This window comes from Dasypus novemcinctus, chromosome 13, assembly GCF_030445035.2.
Source record: "Dasypus novemcinctus isolate mDasNov1 chromosome 13, mDasNov1.1.hap2, whole genome shotgun sequence".
Taxonomy (NCBI): domain Eukaryota; kingdom Metazoa; phylum Chordata; class Mammalia; order Cingulata; family Dasypodidae; genus Dasypus; species Dasypus novemcinctus.
The window spans coordinates 22224011-22244390 of NC_080685.1; the positions used below are offsets into that span (position 1 = coordinate 22224011).

A 20380-nucleotide genomic window follows, 5' to 3' on the forward strand; every position below is an offset into this window, starting at 1 on the left:
TCCCTTTAACATGATTCCTCCACAAAACACTGCCTCAATTCTTTGGGGTTAAAAAAGTAATAATAAGAAATATACTACCCTCCATTTGTAAAGCTATTAAGAAGGTGTTCTAGTATGCTAGGCTGCCAAAAGCAATATACCAGAAATGGGTTTGCTTTTACAATGAGAATTTATTAGCTTACAAGTTTACAGTTCTGAGGCCATGGAAATGTCCAAATCAAGGCATCATCAAGATGATATCTTCTTTCTGAAGACCGGCTGCTGGCAATCCTGTACACCTCTGTCACATGGGTGCATCTGTTGATTTCTCTCTTCTCTTCTAGGTTTCATTGCTTCCAGCTTCTTGCTTCCATGGATTTCTCTCTTTTTGTCTGAATTTCATTCTCTTATGAAGGAATCCAGTTAGAGGGTTAAGACTCACCTCAAATTAGGTGGGCCACATCTTAAGATCCTCCTCACCAAGAGATCTTACTTACAAAGGGTCCATACCCACAGGAATGGATTAACTTTAAGAACATACTTTTGGGGGGTACATACAGCTTCAAACCATCATAGAAGGATTTTTCCAATTTCAGTGTGAGAAACAGAAAGCACAAATTCAGAGAAGAGTAGTTGGAGAATTGTGTAACTCTGATCACAGACAGTATAACTCAATAGTGTATAGAAAGAACCCAGCCTTTGGGATCAGGCAGAATCTCTACTGCTATTTAGCTGTGTAATTTTAAGCAATTTATTTAGCTTCTCTGAGCTTCAGTTTGCTCACCTATTGGGATCAAGTTAGTTAATAAACACCTACTGAGCACTCACTACGTGCTGGGTTCTGTGCCAGACATTGAGTAAATAGCGTGGTCATTATGGAGATTACAGTCTAATGGGATAAAGTTAAATGACATAGCATGACATCAAAGGTCTGTCACAAAGCAGTTACTCAACAAAAGTTAGTTTCCTTCAAATTTCTCTCAAACACATGATCATTATATATCTAGGCACTGTCAAAAGTAAGATGGCTAAAGCCAACTTCATACATACAAGAGCTTTGTTGGGGGCCCAGACACCATAGTGTAGGGTATCTTTTTTTAAAATTATGCCTCATGCACTTTAGTTAAGCTTGCAGTCTTTATGAGTTATAGTCAGTAGTGGATCCTTATTTTTTATGTAGTTGAAGGAATTATAAGCAAATACTGCCTCATTTATCCTTACAGACCACTGGTGAAATGAATGAGAAAAAGTATTACTATTAAACCCATTTTAAAGATGAAGAAGTGAATAGAAGCAGATTCTTTTATGCCTCTTTTGTCCCCTAGTTCTAGTCTGGACAGAGGAGGCACTTAATAGATGCTGTTTATCCCTTGATGTCCCAGCAACTCCAAAAGGAGAGGTATCCCCAAGAGTTAGCAAAAACAGACTGAACCAGGATTACACTGTGGCCACTCAGCTTTTGCCTTCTCCCTCCTCTAGGTGGGTGAGAAATGGGTGACTGGAGTTTCCTGGGAAACATCTTGGAGGAGGTGAATGAGCACTCCACAGTCATCGGCAGAGTCTGGCTCACTGTGCTCTTCATCTTTCGAATCCTCATCCTCGGCACAGCCGCAGAGTTTGTGTGGGGGGACGAGCAGTCCGACTTTGTGTGCAACACCCAGCAGCCCGGCTGCGAGAACGTCTGCTATGATGAGGCTTTCCCCATCTCCCACATCCGCCTCTGGGTCCTGCAGATAATCTTCATCTCCACTCCATCCCTGGTGTACGTGGGCCACGCCATGCACCACGTCCGCATGGAGGAGAAGCGGAAGGAGCGAGAGGCAGAGGAGCTGTGCCAGCAGTCTGGGGGCAACGGAGGGGACAGGGCGCCCCTCCCCCCAGACCAGGGCAGCCTTAAGAAAAGTAGCAGCAGCAGCAAAGGCACCAAGAAGTTCCGGCTGGAGGGGACCCTGCTGAGGACCTACATCTGCCACATCATCTTCAAGACCCTCTTTGAGGTGGGCTTCGTAGTGGGCCACTACTTCCTGTACGGCTTCCAGATCCTGCCCCTCTATCGCTGTAGCCGGTGGCCCTGCCCCAACGTGGTGGACTGCTTCGTGTCACGGCCCACGGAGAAAACCATCTTCATCCTGTTCATGTTGTCCGTGGCCTCCGTGTCCCTCTTTCTCAATATTATGGAGATGAGCCACCTGGGCCTGAAGAGGATCCAGTCTGCCTTCAAGAAGCCTGTAGAGCCTTCAAGAAGCCTGGGGGAGACCCCTGAGAAACCGCTCCACTCCATTGCTGTCTCCTCCATCCAGAAAGCCAAGGGCTACCAGCTCCTAGAAGAAGAGAAAATCGTGTCCCACTATTTCCCTCTGACTGAGGTTGGGATGGTGGAGACCACCCCACTTTCTGCCAAGCCTTTCCATCAGTTTGAGGAGAAGATTGGCACGGGACCCCTGGGAGACTTGTCCCGGGCCTACCAAGAGACACTGCCTTCCTACGCTCAGGTGGGAGCACAGGAAGTGGAGGGAGAAGAGCAGCATGTAGAGGCGGGAGCAGAACCAGAGTTGGGAGAGGAGAGGCAGGAAGCAGAGAGGGTGTCCACAGAAGGGCAGGAGATGGTGGTAGTGCCGGAGGGGGAGAAAATAGAACCCCCTGAAGGGGAGAAGCAGGGTAAGGAGGAAGAGCTGCAGGCCGAGATGGTATCAAAGCAGAGAGTGCCGGCTGAGAAGGCACCTGCGCTGTGTGCAGAGTCGACCAGCGATGACACAAGACCCCTGAGCAGGGTGAGCAAAACCAGCAGCCGCGCCAGGTCAGACGATCTAACGGTATGAAGTGGTGCCAAAGAAAGAAGAAAAAGGAAACACCCAAGCTAATATAAGGCAAGATGAAATAAAAAATGCCTGCAGGATTTGAATCTTTTGTCCCCTCCCCTTATACCTACTCCTGGTTGGAAAGGTGCTGCAGTAAAACAGGGCATGCTGTATGATTAGGAGAGTGCCTTTCCTTCACAGAGAGCAGGGGTTCTTAACCCTTTTAGTTCCACAAACCCCTTTGCCAGTCAGGTGAAAACCACGGACCCCTCACTAAGTCCACACTATACTTGTGCATTATTTAATAAATACATCACACCTGCACCAACATGCCCCCACAAGAGTAATGTTTTTTAGGATTTCAATTCAAGCTCATGGACCCCTTATTAAGAACCCCTGACATAGAGGCTACCATCACCCCATCAAAATTCCCAATCTGATTTGACTATCTTGCTCCTCTATCCCAGTACCTCAGATGACTTTTTTTTAATCCCCATTTCTCCATAGAAATCTCTCCAATAAAAATTGTGGGAGCGAGTCTGAGAGCCTTTTATCATGGGTTGCAAACTCAGATGCCCACAGGATCCAGGCAGACCACTCAAATTGGTGAAGTAGGCCTGTTCTAACACACTGGGGAGAAATGGGGCTATGAAAATTGGAGAGCAGGGGGCAACCGCTGCTCAATATCCAGCAGTTATTACCATGCAGTGTTACCTGGCCATCCAAGTGAAATACAAACTTTTCTGTGAAATTTCCAATGCCAGCATCTAAAATTTTAACACACTCTGTGAGCCAAGCAAAATGTGTGCAAGCTGAATTTAACCTGTGATGTACCAATTTGCAATGAAAGTGTACAGTAATGAGCCCAGATTTCCTGTAGAATTGGTCTTATTATCTAAGGTCTTACCTGGTTTCTGTGGCTTCAGAATCTCCTATCACCATCTTGGAGTGCTCATTTTAAATCATCCAGCTAAGAGATAAATTTCTCACTGACTATTCTTTGGATCACTATAGCCCCTGGATTCTGAAGGTGTCATATCCCTTACACTGTGGGAATTCTGCCCTGGGCACTATCACAGAAAGAAAGCAAGACTTCAAACCCTCTCCTTCTGAAATGGAAAGGCTTTGGGGACCTGGTCACAGTTTTCTTCCTTGAAGCAAAGAAGTTTATTTTCTTTCCGCTCCTCTTCCAACATCAGTGCCTAACCTAAAATCTTAAAGTCCTTTCATCCGGGCCTGGGAGCAAGCACAGCTCCCAGCTGGAAGACACCTGCCACAGGTCTGTCCTGAGAAAAGTCAGCTCTCAGGCCCAGCTCAGGTACAAGAAAGGGCCATCACAAGCAGGGATGCCCGCACGTAAGGGTGCCCCCACGCAAGGAGAGCCATCCCATGTGAAACCGCAGCTCGCCCAGGAGTGGTGCCACACACACGGAGAGCTGATGCAGCAAGATGACGCAACAAAAAGAGACACAGATTCCCAGTACTGCCTGATGAGAATACAAGTGGACACAGACGAACACACAGCAAATGGACACAGAGAGCAGACAATGGTGGGGGGGGAATAAATCAATCTTTAAAAAAAAAAAAAGAACCGGCCATCAGGGTGGCATTACAGAGAGCCTCTTAGAAAGTGGGTGCCCAAAGAGCCAAAGTTCCAAAATCCAGTCCCAGACCAGTCGTCATCCCTAGAGGAGACACAGAGACTGAAGAGAACAAGAGGCTGCCCAAAGGTCTCCTGTCCTTGTATCCCCCACCCAACCCACCTCAAACACAGAGTCCAGTCAGGAGAAATCCTGAAGTAGAAGTACATATTTTATGCAGGGAGCAATTTAACACAAAGCCAGTGAATTCCCAGAGCAGAGGGAGAAAGTTGTCACCAAAATGCTTTCTCTAGAAAAAAGCTGTGCTCGGCAGGCTGTAGCAGTGGTGCTAGGAAGGAAGGGTAGAAACCAAGCTGACATGGCAAAGACCTGGGCAAGAGACCACCAGGGAACCCAAGAGGTAACCAGAACTGCCTGTGTTTTATCCTCTCCCAAACCAGCACCAGCACAAGGTGTGCAAGTCCCTTTTGTGGCCTTCTGGTTACCAGGAGCCTTCCTTTTAGGAAGTTCATTCTAGATATGCCTTTCCAGAGCAAAGCTTCCTCCAAAACCATCCCTCCCCTAGGGCAATATTCCCATTCTTTGTCCCATTCTAAAGCAAAGTGATCTACAAATTAAATTCATTCTAAGATACGTTTGATTGATAGTTACTCCTAACAAAATTTTCATTTTAAAAGATAAAGCCGAAAATATATTTTGTCTAGGTTAATCCAAAGTGACAAACCTTCAATGAAGGAATGTATCAGGCAATGAGCAGTTGAATAGAAGAGTGACATTTATCTTGTGGGTGTGTGACATTCTGGCTGCTGCTTGGATGTTACTTCGTGAGGCGACACTATTCCACACAGATCTTCTGTATTTTTAGAGAAATAATAAAATCCCAGACCTGAGAGCCAACAAGTGCCTCATTGAGCCCAATGGCTGCACAATTAAAAAGAGAAAGCCTATTTTGGAAAAAACAGACGCAGACATCAAGAGTCAGAGCTTTTCTTCCTATTTCTGCCATTTAGTCGCTGTGTTGTTATCACCCCCTTTCCCTTTCTATACCTCGGTTTTCCGTCTACAAACCAGGGATGGCACTCACCACCTACTTACTTCCAAGGGGTATCATGAGGCTTAATGAGTTGTCTGCCAAGCCTGGAGCCTGCGAGCAGGGCTGCTCCCTGAGAAATTCCTCCAACAGCAGTGTGACTGCTGTTTCCATCTGACCCCCCATCCTGCCTTGGGGTTACCTAGTCAGAATTGTTCCAAGTGTAAAGTAGATGCTCTGGAGATCCGTTTTTTCACAGAAAATGCAAAACAGAATCTTGACCGCATATGTTTAGTCCATAACCTAAGGCTCTTTGACTCTGAGAAATGACTGAGGATGGATTGGCAGTTTCCTTCATCCTCTGGAAAATGTCCCCTCATGCCCCATAGCCCATCTCAAGCTGCCACACAATGGCTGCTAAGTTCCAGTCAGGGCAGCTACATGTCCATGGTAGCCTGTTTTAGCTTCTTGGATGCTAAAATAAATATCTTGCAATGGGTTGGCTTAAACAATGGGAATTTACTGGCTTATGGTTTTGAGGCTAGGACAATCAAGCCATCAGCAAGGTGATGCTTTCTCTCCAAAGACTGGCATTCTGGAGCTGGCTGCTGGCGATCCTTGGTTTTTCTGTCTCATGGCTCTTTCTTCTCCTTTCTCCTCTGGGTTCCATGGACTTCCGGCTTCTGGCTGCTCCCATTTACAAATGGGTTCATACCCACAGGACCAGAGGTTGGAACCTGAACAGGATTTTTGCAGAGGTCATGACTCAATCCCTGACATAGCCATAACACTATAGCTGAATCTCTCAGCATCTATTTTGAACAACTGTCATGACTGACTCAAGATTAAAACTCCACCTGAGGGCGGCGGACTTGGCCCAGTGGTTAGGGCGTCTGTCTACCACATGGGAGGTCCGCGGTTCAAACCCCGGGCCTCCTTGACCCGTGTGGAGCTGGCCCATGCGCAGTGCCGATGCGCACAAGGAGTGCCCTGCCACGCGGGGGTGTCCCCCATGTAGGCGAGCCCCACACGCAAGGACTGCGCCCCATAAGGAGAGCTGCCCAGAGCGAAAGAAAGTGCAGCCTGCCCAAGAATGGCGCCGCCCACAGGAGAGCTGACACCACAAAGTGACGCAACAAAAAGAAACACAGATTCCCATGCCGCCGACAACAACAGAAGCGGACAAAGAAGAAGACACAGCAAATAGACACAGAGAACAGACAATGGGGTGGGGGCAGGGGAAGGGAGAGAAATAAATAAATCTTTAAAAAAAAAAAACACCTGAGCTCTAGTAGATTGAACTTTAAATCCTACCCCTGGTCCTTCCCTTGTTAGATAAAACCCTAGTGTACATGGACCTACCAATAAAAAGAAACCTTGGCTAGCAGATCATGAGAAATGCAGCTTCCTCCAGAGGACAATCGCTTAATAGCAGTTATAACACCTCCAGCAGGGGAGAACTGTGAAGGGAGGGAGTTACTTAAAGTTCATTAGAAAGTTTCAAGCCTGGATAGGTAATTTTGGACAGCATGAAAAGGCCTGTCGCTTTTCACCACAACTTTGCTCTCTCTAAATGGGTGAAACATTCAAAACAGAAGGTCACTGTGCCTTGAGGATCAGATTTTCCCACAAAGAACACTGAAGTGCAAGTCAGGCATTGTTGGCTGCCCCTTGGTAACTTATGGGGTCCCCAAAATGTCACTTACTTGTTCCATATGACAATTTTTTCTAAGTTATTTGAGGATGATAAATACTTCTCCTTCTTCACGAGATATTACAGGGTCATATGAATTGACACTCACTTATTAATACTTATGGATAAGTATACTGGTAGAAATAAGTAGGCTTTTGGAAAACTCACTAATTTGGAAATAAAAGGGAGAAAGGCCTTATCCTAAATTGTAAGAAGTACATATCATAAAATGTATGCTAAAGCCATACAGTCATTGCTTTCAAATACTGAACAGAGGGGAGTGGATGTAGCTCAAGCTGTTGAGCACCTGCTTCCCATGTATGAGGTCCTGGACTCAATACCCCATCCCTCCTAAAAAACAAAGAAAAAAAAATTTCACAGACTGTTAACTGAGACACTGATAAAAAAAAAAGTAAGCCAATAAGTAAAATGAAGGAAGTAAATAAGGAAAGGAAAGGTCAATATTTCTATAGTCCTCTATTCCTAATAATGATACTATGAAAATAGTCATCTTTAGTCATGCAATAATTAATTGCTGAAAGTCGTGTTGAAGGTCAGCTTACTAGGGCTTTTGTAGAGAGAGGCACCAGCCCATGAGGCAGTCTCTGACTTGTGCCAGAAGGGAGTCCGTGGATGCTGAAAGAGCTGCGTGCAGACACTTTTCACTCCAGCCATGCAGGCCTGGGGCAAGGCTAGCGCTGAAGCTGCTCCTCACAGTCCTGAAAAGGGGTCTTTAGGGCCTGCAGGGAGAATGAGAGCACCACCAAATAGCGTCTCCCCTTCCACTCCTCCAACCTCCTCCGCCTCCTTTCCCTAACCCTGAATTGTCCCTCTCTATATATTGTTTGCAAATGACTGCATAACACAGGTTAGCAAAGTTTAGGTGAGAAAGGTTTGCCAGTTTGGGTGGAAAACTCTCCTAAGAGTAAATACAATCTGTAAAACACAGTGTGTGACAAGAAGTGGTAGTGAAATAGGCTGGGACACTTTCCTTTCTTGTGATTCCTGTATTATAACTAAATGTTTTATTGGTGAAAGGAGAGAAGAAGAAAAAAAGAGAAAGAAAATTATAGTTCCAACAGTTGCAAAAGAAGAAAGAAACACTTTTGGGAAACCAGATCACTCTCTACTCCCCTAGACATTGCAGCTCCCAAAATCAGGGAGAGAGTGGTATTCAGGTAAGGTAGTGGCTGCCAACATAGCAGTGGAATATACTGAAGTTCCCAGCCTTCTAAAAGTTGTCCAGGGCCAACACAGTGAATTCTGGAAGAGTTCAGAGAGTTCTCCTGAGGGAGGGAGAAATTTGCCCCTTTTCTGAAAATTTATCTATCAGTGAAACAGGATTAATAAATATTCAGATAAGAAGGTCATTGGCAGCAGCCTTCTTAAAGAAATCTTGGCAAAGGCGAGATGAATTATTAAGAATCTCAACATTCCACATCCTTTTGTCAGAGCTGACAGTCATATGTTAGACTGTGACAAAAGAAGTAAAACTAATAATTGACTTTTCACCATCTTTGTTTTTGTCTTTTGCCCTGCACGTTGGGAGTCCCCAAGACCACTCTCAGATTCCATGATTTGCTAGATGGACTCACAGAACACAGAAAAGATGTTATACTCATGATTATGGTTTATTAGAGTGAAAGCAAAACAGATTAAAATCAGCAAAGGAAAAAGACAGTACCATACACCGCCCTTTCACCGGGGCCACCCATAACTAAGCCCCGCCTCCAGAACAGCCTCCAGTGGCCGCAACCCCCCCACCTCTCCCCCCGCACCGCTCGTTCGCCCCGCCCACCCCTAAGTCCATGGCGGGAAACGCTGGATGTGGCCGTCCATTGGCTGACTGGAGGCGCAGATTGATGACGTCGCTGGCGCGCGGCTTTCCCAGAGGAGGGCCCGCGGGCGAAGGCCGCTTGTGGGAGCGGGCCTGTGGCCCCAGCGTGCGCTGGCCTCGGGGAGTGGAAAGGGAGGCACGAGCCCTCCTTGCGCTTCGTCATGAGTTTCCTGATAGACTCCAGCATCATGATAACCTCCCAGGTGAGTCACCGTCTCCCTTTGCCGAATCACCCACTCCGGGATTCCGCGCTGCGGGCTGGCCCGGGGTCTCGTTTTCCTCCTAGTTCGCGTCGTGCCCCCACCACACGGAGACCCAGAGCCGGAGGAGGGTGTGTGATTTGCTACATCCGTCTCCCTTTGCCCTCATTGTCAGAAAGCTGGCCTGAGGTCGTCTGCGCTGTCACCCGGCGTCCAGGCCCGGACTCAGTGGTCCTCTTTCAGAAGGAGTCAGTTGGCCTCAGCGCGGAGAGCCAGTGCCTCGAGAAGGAAGTGGTCCCCAAAACTCCCCAGCTACAGTGCTCCTGACCCACCAGTTGGGGAATAGTGTGGTTCCGGGCGCGGGGTGTGCGGCGCGCCAATGGGTCTGACTTCAGGGGACACGTGGAGGCTTTCCTGCTTAGTTGTCAAATCCTGAATCCGGGTGCAGAAGTATTTACCGCCGTCACTTCAGAGTCTTCCCAGTGTAAGGTTTCGTTTATGCACCAACACGTCATCCTTCATCCTCTGCTAGCTGCCCACCCTTTTCAAAGATCTTTTTCTGACCCTTCTTTCTTCCCACTTGGCCACCTCCATTCATTCGTACAGTCACGAGACATTTATCGACCACTATATGAGGCTCTGAGGGTAGGAACTTGACTAACTCACTGAAAATCCCTACTCTCTAGAAGCCTCATCTGGTGAGCTTCTTGCTTTTACCATGTTATTCATAGAGTTAATCTATTCTATTTTCTTCATAGTATTTACCATAGCGCTGATATATTTGTTTAATAATTTATTTTTTTTTAAATCCTGTCCTGTTCATAGCTGTATCCCCACCTCCAAGTGTAAGTACTCTATAAATAATTACTAGGCAATTGTTAATATTTCTCGAAACTCAGGCTAATTACTTAATCATTGACCCTTTCTTCCCTCATCTTTCCAGTTTCTTTTTTTCAAATGGCAAATGACAGAAAGCCCCTTTTGGAGTCGAAAGTAAACTAATCAAAAAATTTTATAGCAGCATTTAACATAATTTGAAACAAGGAAAAATCACCTATAATACTACTACCCTAATACAATAACTTTTTTCATTTAAAAAAAATTTACCGTGTTTATACGTATTCTTTTTATTGACTTCATAATAGTCACGTGTATCTGTACAAAAATATGGAATCTAACTCTTGTTTAAAACCTTTCAAAAATAAAATAAAACCTTTTAAAATATCCTCTTGCCCTTGTTGACAACTCAGGATTACTTTTAGCCTTAGTACCAACTCAAGAAAAATAACACTGTTTAAGCTGCATTTTTTTCACTCAAAATAAAAGTAAGAATGTCAGGGAGAAAATTGGCATTGCATTGTAACTGCTATGATTTTTAATATAGATATAATTAATAAATTGAAGCCAGAAAGTAGTTTTCTAATATTTTATCCCTTACAATCATATAATACTTAGGCTTTTACAACATGCAATGTTAAATTTAATTCTGAGACCAGCTCTTTACAGATAAGGAATTAAGACCCAGAGAATCCCTTTCCTGGAATGCTCTCTGTTACATATTCATGTACTTCCACATCATTTAGGTATCAAAAAAAGTCTCTTCAGAAAGGCTTTAAATTACTCCTTATTCTCAGCCAAAGTAGTCCCCATCCCAGCCACCTTCTATCCCATTTCCCTGTTTATTCCCTTGTTAGCATTTATCACTAGTCCTTATTTGCGTGTTTAGGTATTTGCTATCTGTAAACTCCATGACATCCAGGATAGCATCTATCTTGCTTTCTGCTGTATTTTTCCAGCAGCTGGATCAGTTGATAGTACACTCTTCCTGTACCTTTTCTTCTATCCCTCTCCTTTCTCCTGTCTGACTCTTCTTTGGCCTTCAGACCTCTGCTTGAATATGTTCCTAAATATGCTTCTCTAAGACCCCTCACCCACTGCCTTTTAGTAATACTTACAACATTTTAAAGTATTTTTAGGTTTTAATTGCTAGTTTGTCTCCTTCATAGACTAGAAGCTCCTAAGAAACAGGGCCCTTGCTGCCTTCTGTCCCTAGGACTTGGCACATATCAGACACTTAATAAGTATTTACTAAGTAAATAAAAGGTTGAATAAATGATCCAAAAAGGAGTCTTTTCCAGTCACTTCTTTAATAACTTTCCTGGCCATCTTTTTTTTTTTCTTCCCTTTATTTTTCCTCTATGTAGCTAATTTTCAACCTAGAGATTATTCGTATGAAAGCAATTATTTTCTAATGCATATGTTTTGAGTCTTCTTTACAGTCATAAGACTTATCAGTTCCAAAGTACACCTAAGTCCCAAGGTCAAAGCTTTACTCTGCATAATTCTAAAATTATTAATTCTCTCTTTTGAGTAACAAGTTGTGTACCTTCCATTTTATCTGCAAGGCTGTTTGAAATTGCTTTTTCCTTCCGCATGCCATCTAGGTCCTCTATAATCTTGCCAGAATTCTTAATTACCTTGGACTTAATGAATTCTCTGTTTACTTTTTTTTTTCTTATTCGTTGTTTAGAAGTCTTTTTTAAGCTTTTTTAATGTAAAAGGAGTCTACAATGAAATATTAAATGTATACATCTTTTTCTTCCATTCTCCGTCCCCTTATATAGACATATGATCTTCCCTTGTTTTCCTTGTGTAAAGTCCAATTTCAGGGTAATCTTAGTGATATACTTTTTTTCTTTTTATCATCCATCTCCACTGTACATACCACTTCCAGTTAAAATTGCCCAACTTCTCCAACATACAGTTCCATAAGTCATATAAATGTGGCTTTTACACTCTGAATTTCTCTCTCTCTTCACTGGTAGTGAGTTATTCTAGGCAAAAGGGTCTCCTGGTAGTCAAGTGATATGTTCATGGATCCAAGCTATTTTCTCATATCCTCTTATTCAATTACCTTCAGATAATAGTCCACACTTGTTTCTCTGCTATAGTTTGTCTACTGCTATTTCAGGGGCCTGACGACTGCTGTAGAAAATCACAGAGCTGTGCAGATCACCAACGCCATGAGTTTATGGATACCTTCAAATCATTGAATAGTTTTTTTTCTTGACTTCAGTGAGCTATGGGTTCCATTTCCCTCATGATTTCCCTGAACCTTTATCATCTCCTCAAGATCCCCTTTTCCATTCTCACCTCTTATTCTTACCAGATGACTTTGCCTCCTCGTCAATCAAAAAAAGTGAGACCAAAAGATGTGATCTCCTTCTTTTTCCCACATCTTAATCTAAACAATTATGTCCACAACCATTCTCACCTTTCCTCCCATCTCTGAAAATAAAGAACTCCCTACTCATGTATAAGGCCATCCTCTCCACCTCTGCCTTTGAACTTGGAATAAGTTACTGTGATATTATTGGAGTCAGCCACAGAAGCTTCAGATTGAATCCTGATTCTAACACTATATGCACTACATGACTTGACAAGTTGCTTAACTTCTTTAAGCCTTAGCTTTCTTTGTGAAATAAGAACAATAAAACCTATCTTATAGTGCTTTTATGATTTAATGAGATTACAGTAGTATTTAGAGTGTTTAGAATATAGTAAATTGTCAAAAAAGGGTAACCACAACTACTAATAACAATTTTTTTTTTTTAAAAAGATTTATTTATTTATTTAATTTCCCCCCTTCCCCTGGTTGTCTGTTCTTGGTGTCTATTTGCTGCGTCTTGTTTCTTTGTCCGCTTCTGTTGTCGTCAGCGGCACGGGAAGTGTGGGCGGCGCCATTCCTGGGCAGGCTGCTCTTTCTTTTCACGCTGGGCGGCTTTTCCTCACGGGCGCACTCCTTGCGCGTGGGGCTTCCCCACGCGGGGGACACCCTTGCGTGGCACGGCACTCCTTGCGCGCATCAGCACTGCGCATGGCCAGCTCCACACGGGTCAAGGAAGCCCGGGGTTTGAACCGCGGACCTCCCATATGGTAGACGGACGCCCTAACCACTGGGCCAAAGTCCGTTTCCCTACTAATAACAAATTAACATCTTTAGCTCATCTCCAGAGCTATGTTCCATCAGTTCCCTCTCATGTTAGTTTATCTCCTCTACTGCTTTCTTCATCTTGGCCTATAAACTGGCAACGGTTTTCCTATCTCAGAAAAAATTCTTTCCCTTTACCCCACATACTTCTCTAGACCTCTAACTAATGTTTTCTCTCACTCTCATCCTTGGCTCTCCATAGAGTAATTTGCTTATTGCCTCTTACTGTCTCTGACCCCCAACCCCTGCAGTCTTGTTCTTGCCCCTCATTATTCAGACTCTTATTCTTGCACCTCATTATTCAGACTCTTCTTCTTAATATCATTGACCTCTAAATTGCCTAACTTGAACATTTTTCAATCCTTATGTTATTAGCACATTCTGCTGCATATAAACTCCTTTTCTTTGGTTTCAGGACACTGCACTCTCATGGTTCTGTTATTTCTCTGACCATTCCTTTTCTGTCTCCTTCCTGGTCTCTTTCCATTCCTACTTGTTAGTATTTTCTCTTGGCACATTGCTCTCCTCACTCTACATATTATTCCTGGGTGATCGTGTGTCCTTTGGGGGTTTCAGCTCGTAGGTATATCTCAGCCCTGCCTTCATACCCTGCTTGTTTTGTCTAAATCCTTGCTAGATATCTCACCCTGGATGGTCCTTGGGCCCTTAGCATGTCTAAAAATGAATTTTCTTCTTCTCTATCCCCTGACCCCATTCCCAAACTTCTTTCTCCTATACTCTTCATATCAGTTGGGCGGCCTCACTTTTCATCCTGTATTCCAAACTAGTTATTCTTGGCTCCTCCCTTCTAATTTTACCTTCTAAATAGTTCTGAACTCTGCCACTTCCTTTCCTACCACCAATGTCATAATTCAGACCTTTATCATCTCTCGTCTGGATTCCTGCAACAACCTCCTATAATATTTCTCTTCCTACGAAGTTGTCTCTTTAAAGGCATCTTCCACACAGCCATTAGAGCATTCTATCTAAAACAAAGCTGACCATGTCTTTTCCCTACTTAAATGACTCCTCATCATCTACAAGATGTAATGCAGGGAAGCGGACCACATAGGAGGTCCAGGGTTCAAACCCAGGGCCTCCCAGCCCATGCGGTGAGCTGGCCCACGTGCTGTGCTGATGCAAGCAAAGAGTGCCCTGCCATGCAGGGTGTCCCCTGCATAGGGGAGCCCCACATGCAAGGAGTACACCCCTCAAGGAGAACTGCCCCACACGAAGAAAAAGTGCAGCCTGCCCAGGAGTGGCACTGCACACATGGAGAACTGATGCAGCAAGATGACACAACAAAAAGAGACACAGATTCCCGGTGCTGCTGACAAGAATACAGGTGAACACAGAAGAACACACAGTGAATGGTGAATGGTCACAGAGAGCAGACAGTGGGGGGGGGGTGGATAAATAAATAATAAACCTTTTTTAAAAAAAGATGTAATCCAAGCTCCTTAGCATGGCTTTCAGAATTTTCAGTTATTGGTCCTCTGCCCCTCCTTTCTAGTATCTTTTTTTTTTTTCACCACCTCATTCTTTGAGTTTTATCTTCTGGTACTGCTAAACTGCTCATAGTTCTAGCATATACCATGCTATTTCTCATTTCTGTGCCTTTGCTGTCTGGAAAGACCTGTTCTACCCTACCACTTCTGTCTTTTTCCTACCTGATTCTTATTCATTCTTTAAGAGAGTGGTTTTTATTATTTTCGGACTGATAAAAACCATTGAGTAAGTAATGAATACCTTGGAACCTCTCTCTAGAAAAATGCACATGATCTTAAAATTTTGCATATAATATCAGGTTTTAACCCCAAGTTAAAATACCCTTCGGCCCAGGTATTAACTTCTCCAGAAAATCTGTCCTTCAGTTTTGTTTGGTTGTCCTCTTTTATTATTTTTTTTTTAAAGATTCATTTAATTTATCTATTCCCTCCCCCCTCCCCCCTCCGCTCTCTGTCCACTCACTGCACCCTCTTCCCTGTCCGCCTCTGTTGTCAGCAGCGGCATGGGAACCTGCGTCCTCTCGTCCCATCCCCCGTCCCCCGTCGCCTTCGTCCCGTCCCGTCCCCGTCCCCCCCCCCCCCCCCCCCCCCCCCCCCCCCCGCTTTGTGCCATCCTGCTGCGTCAGCTCTCCGCGCCTGTGGCGCCACTCCTGGGCAGGCTGCACCCTCCTTCGCGCTGGGTGGTTCTCCCCAAGGGGCCCACTCCTTGCAGGGCTCACCCACGCAGGAGACACCCCTGTGCTGCACGGCACTCCCTGCGCATGGGCCAGCTCCACACGGGTCAAGGAGGCCCCGGACCTGAACCGTGGACCTCCCATGTGGTAGACGGACGCCCCAACCACTGGGCCAAGTCCGCCTCCCTTTTACTTGTTTTTATGATCTCATGTGCATACCTCTATCATTGCACGACCTGTATTACTTTATAATTTTTATTTAGTATCTCCACCACTATACCGTAAGCTCCTGGAGGGCAATGTCTATCTTCCTCATCTCTGTATTTCCCAATATCTAGCACTGCAAATAAGAAGTTATTACCAAAAAGTTATTACAAAAAATGAATGTTGCTGAAAAACAAACCATTCTTTCATTATGGACCATTTATTCAATCATACACTTAAGTAAAGCCTGTTATGTTTGAGCCATTGTGCTGAATGCTGAGGATACAAATATTAACAAGATTAGGATGGTCCTTTTCCTCATGGAGCTTACAGTCTAATGTCTAAAACGATGCATTTAAGTTAACTATTACAAACTGTGATAAATGCTTTGATAAGGGATGAACAGAGTTTAATGGGATATTTTAAAAGAGCAACTTATCTTTATTTGGAAGGTCAGAAGGCCTTCCAAAAGGAATTACATATAAGTATAGACCAGTAAGATAAGTGGGGAGGTGGCTGAAGAGCAGTTTCTGTCAGAGGACATCTGCAGAGGTCTTGATATAAGAGAGAGAATGTTCTGGGTAGCTGAAAATAGGAGTTTGGTGGGTCGGAAGGGGTACAACAGGAGGCCAGAATAATCTATATCAAACCTTGCTCAAGAGTTTACTCTTATTCCTTATTATTGGGAAGATGAAGGAGTTTTATTCATAAAGCACCTACACAATGTATAGAAAGAAAGAAAGTTGTGCCTGAGTCTGTGTATAACGTGTTTATATAGAAGATTCTATTTACTAGTGAAAAACAAACCAGCTTTAGGACAATAAGCAAAGCTGTCATGTGGCTATCTCTGATGCCATCTTGAACCAAAACTGACAAAGTTAGATTCTGCAATCTCTTGGCTTAATTCTGAGATGGAAACTGCTTGATTAGGTGGAATAGTAGAAAAGCTAAGAAAGCTCCCTGAAGAAAAACATATTTTAAAAAACTATTCTGCCTATTTCTACCCTATTTTTTGTCTTTATTCCTTTTCCCTGAAGTTGTGTTTGTGTGTGTGTGTGTTAATACTTGTGAACATTGATAAGCTATAAGAATCAGTTGTCCCTGGCTCCTTTCCTATTTGCTAACTTCTTTGGCTTATAAAATGATTATCATAAGATTACCAGCAAGTATTAAAAAAAAATTTTTGTCTAATGTAAAACATGTTCTATAGCTTGGATAATTTAAAATATCTTAAGAATAGTTCAGGGAAACGGACTTTGGCCCAGTGGTTAGGGCGTCCGTCTACCACATGGGAGGTCTGCGGTTCAAACCCCGGGCCTCCTTGACCCGTGTGGAGCTGGCCATGCGCAGCGCTGATGCGCGCAAGGAGTGCCGTGCCACGCAAGGGTGTCCCCCGCGTAGGGGAGCCCCACGCGCAAGGAGTGCGCCCGTGAGGAAAAGCCGCCCAGCGTGAAAAGAAAGAGCAGCCTGCCCAGGAATGGCGCCGCCCACACTTCCCGTGCCGCTGACACAACAGAAGCGGACAAAGAAACAAGACGCAGCAAATAGACACCAAGAACAGACAACCAGGGGAGGGGGGAAATTAAATAAATAAATCTTTAAAAAAAAAAAAAAAAAAGAATAGTTCAACATCTACTTCCAATGTTATGAGCTTTTATACGAGACCTTATATGAGTAGATCTCATCTTTAATCTCTGAAATAAGTTGTCTAGTCAGCAGACCTATTAGCTTAAAATAGTCTTTATTAGGTGTTTCTCAAAAGAATATGAGAAGTGGATGTGGCTCAAGCAGTGGAGCACCTGCTTCCCTTATGGGAGATCCTGGGTTTGCTTCCCAGTGCCTCCTAAAAAAAAAGACAAAACAGAAGCAAATAACAAGCAAAACAAACAAACAAAAAAACAACTCAGGGGTGCTCATGTGGCTCAGAGGTTGAACACCAGCTTCCTATATAAGAAGTCCTGGGTTCAATCCCCGGCCCCCAGTACCTCAAAAAAAAAAAAAAAAAAGATTATGTATATTGACGTTCTGCCTTCTTTCTCCTCCAGATACTTTTCTTTGGATTTGGGTGGCTTTTCTTCATGCGCCAATTGTTTAAGGACTATGAGGTGAGAAGAGATTGTTTCGGTTCTGCTAATACTGTATGAATTTAGATGATTTTAAGTTGCTTCCATTAAAGAAAGGTTATGTCCAGTAAAGACAGGAAAGTGTTGCCAAATAAGTATCATATAACTCTTAGACTGGAAAATATGAGGCTTAGTTGTTTTTTTGTTTCATTTTGTTTTGTTTTTCCCCTTTCCCTACCCTACCCTGCTGTTTTTGCTGTCTGTGTCCATTTGCTGTGTGATATTCTGTATCTGTTTATCTTTTTGTCTTCTCTTCTGGTCTTTCTTCCTCTAGGATTCACCAGGATTCAATCCTGGAACCTCTGATTGACCCTGTCAATTGCGCCACCTCAATTCCTAGTCTCTGCTGTACTTCACCTTGACTCTCCCCTTCATCTCTCTTTTGATGCATCATCATCTTGCTGTGTGACTCCCTTGCTTGAGCACTGGCTCACTGCACAGGCAATTGGCTTGTTGCGTGGGCACTGGCTCGCTGCGTGGGCTCTAGCTCACCATGCAGTGACTCACACGGGCATTCGGCTCACTGGCTCACCACATGGGCACTCACGTGAGCACTCTGCTCACTGCACAGGCACTGGCGTGCTGCACAGGCATGCTTTCTCCTCCTCTTTTCACCAGGAGGCCCCAGGGATTGAACCCCGGTCCTCCCATATGATAGGTGGAGACCTTATCACTTGAGTTACACCCACGTCCTGAGACTTAGTTGCTTTTAAAAAATAAAAAGTTATGTCATGTATAGACCAGAAGCTAGGAACAAGGAGTGTCATGTCTTAGTCAGATCAGTATAGGTCTCAAATGCCAAAAAGCTATTCTTTGAGAGAGAATTTAATTTATAATTCCTCACAAATGTTCCTTTTCACTTGTCCACCTGGCCTTGAATATTATTTACAATCTTTCTTTATAAGTTAATACCAAAATCTCAAGGCTAGTCTGGTGCTAATCTTAATCCTTTGATTCAGAAAACACCATCCTAGACTGGACATTTCCTAGTTAATCGAACTCTTTTAATCGTAAGCACAGTGGTTATGGACTACCTTGGGTCGGTTCTAGAATGTTCTCCATTAAATCTCTCCACAGAATTTGGGTTGTTATCTGAAAGCGCCCGAGATTCTGTTCTGCCCAATACTTTAAGTCCTCTTCGGGGAGGACCCAGCACTGATCCATAGTCTGCAGGTTAGCACTAACCATTATATATAAAATTGTCATTTTTTTCTTAGTGTTATCAGAAACTCTAAGTATGACTTCTGACCCTCTAACTTTGTCTTCTTGTGCTTTAAGTTCTCCATCCAAGAAAATATTGGTAATAGTAGCCCATGATACACTCACTGATGCAAGGTGGCTTATGTAGTGATATAGTCTTTTACAGAAAAAAAAAAATCAGCTTTTCAGAAAGTTCAAAAATGCTACTACCTACTTTGGTTTATTTCTTTACCTCCACACAAGGTATGATTGCAGCCTTGTTTCCAATGACTTGAAAATTTCTTCAGAATAATCTTTTTAACTCATAACCAGGAGATTATCAATTCAATATTTAAGACAAGGAAATGACTTTTAGTCTCTGTTGGTTTTTAACAGGTGCGTCAGTATGTTGTTCAGGTGATCTTCTCTGTGACTTTTGCATTTTCTTGCACCATGTTTGAGCTCATCATCTTTGAAATCTTAGGCGTACTGAATAGTAGGTGAGTAAGAGTACCAATTAAATCTTCTCTGTGTTACTTTCTATATTGTGGAAAAGTTACCTGGATCTTATAGCTGAAAAAATCCACCCCGTAGTGGGTTTAGTCTCAGTAAGTGTAATGATCACAGCAAAATTATGAGACCCAGCCACCTAAAGTTTGAGAAAGATTGTAATATAACAGGAAGAAGTCTGACCATTAGCTCTGAAGTATTAATCAAGAGTGAGGCTGTGGGAGCCTAGAGCCCAGGCTTCACTCCTCAAAGCTTTATTTTTCTCTCTGACCATGTTCTGCTGATTTAATATCTGCATTTGAAAAGATCAGAATTCCTATTGCACAGCTACTTAAGGGCCTACCTGAGTTCTGAACTCCAGTTCTTTGTCGATTTTATAGACATTAATTCTGACTGAACTTCATGTTTTTAAAGCATTTTCTTTTAAAGGAACTTAAGTTTATGAGACAATCTATCCAAAGTGTTTCTTGCTTATTAAACTGCAAGCTTGTGTTTTTTAGGCCAGTATTTCTATGTGGAATGCATCAGCTGCTCTATGTAGACTTTTGTTGTATTTCTTTCCCACCTCGTGGAAACATTTTTTAAGGAATGAAGAGGCTTTCTTCAGCCTTTGACTTTGTATAAGCTTATTATGGACCCCTGATGCTTAAGACTTACAGAGAGAATGATACTCAAATCCTTTTTCAAGAACCAGAGTTGATAATATGGTCTTTTGTTTTGTTTTTTTTTCTTTAATATGGTCTTTTAATAGCTTATGGTATGATAAAATAGGACTGTGTTCTGACTCTCCTACTTTTAAACTTGTTCTTTAATAATCCAATATAGACCCCATCATTTGAGAGAACAAATAGGCATGTATTATTTTACATGCTGCTTATTCAATGTTATTATCACACCCTGGGTGTTTCATTGCTATCTATGCAGAGGTCCTCAAACCTTTTCTGTAAAGGACCAGATAATAAATATTTTAGGCTTAGTATTTTAGATACAGTTACTATCTCTGCCATTGTAGCACAAAAGCAGCTATAGACAATACACATAAGCAAATAAGCA

The 20380-nt window shown here is 43.4% G+C and overlaps 2 protein-coding genes across 9 annotated transcripts in view; both read left to right on the forward strand.

The window, feature by feature from the left end:
* Window positions 1-1469: 1469 nt before the first annotated feature.
* Window positions 1470-2798, forward strand: GJA8 (gap junction protein alpha 8). Its single transcript, XM_004461125.2, has one exon. It carries the CDS (start codon window positions 1470-1472, stop codon window positions 2796-2798), a length of 1329 nt encoding a protein of 442 aa, XP_004461182.2.
* Window positions 2799-8955: 6157 nt separating this feature from the next.
* GPR89A (G protein-coupled receptor 89A) overlaps window positions 8956-20380 on the forward strand; it is a 63324-nt gene continuing 51899 nt past the window's right edge. For 4 of the 8 annotated variants that reach the window (XR_011645365.1, XM_058309598.2, XM_071207386.1 and 1 more), the window contains exons 1-3: window positions 8973-9141; window positions 17561-17620; window positions 19214-19317. Coding sequence is in view for 5 of the 8 variants with exons in the window: in XM_058309598.2 (XP_058165581.1) it covers window positions 9100-9141; window positions 17561-17620; window positions 19214-19317 (206 nt within the window). In the remaining 3 variants the exon portion in view is untranslated. Of the gene's footprint in view, window positions 9142-17560; window positions 17621-18715; window positions 18812-19213; window positions 19318-20380 lie in introns of those variants that run through there. The other 4 variants (XM_023589567.3, XM_071207385.1, XM_058309597.2 and 1 more) reach the window with 4 other exon arrangements.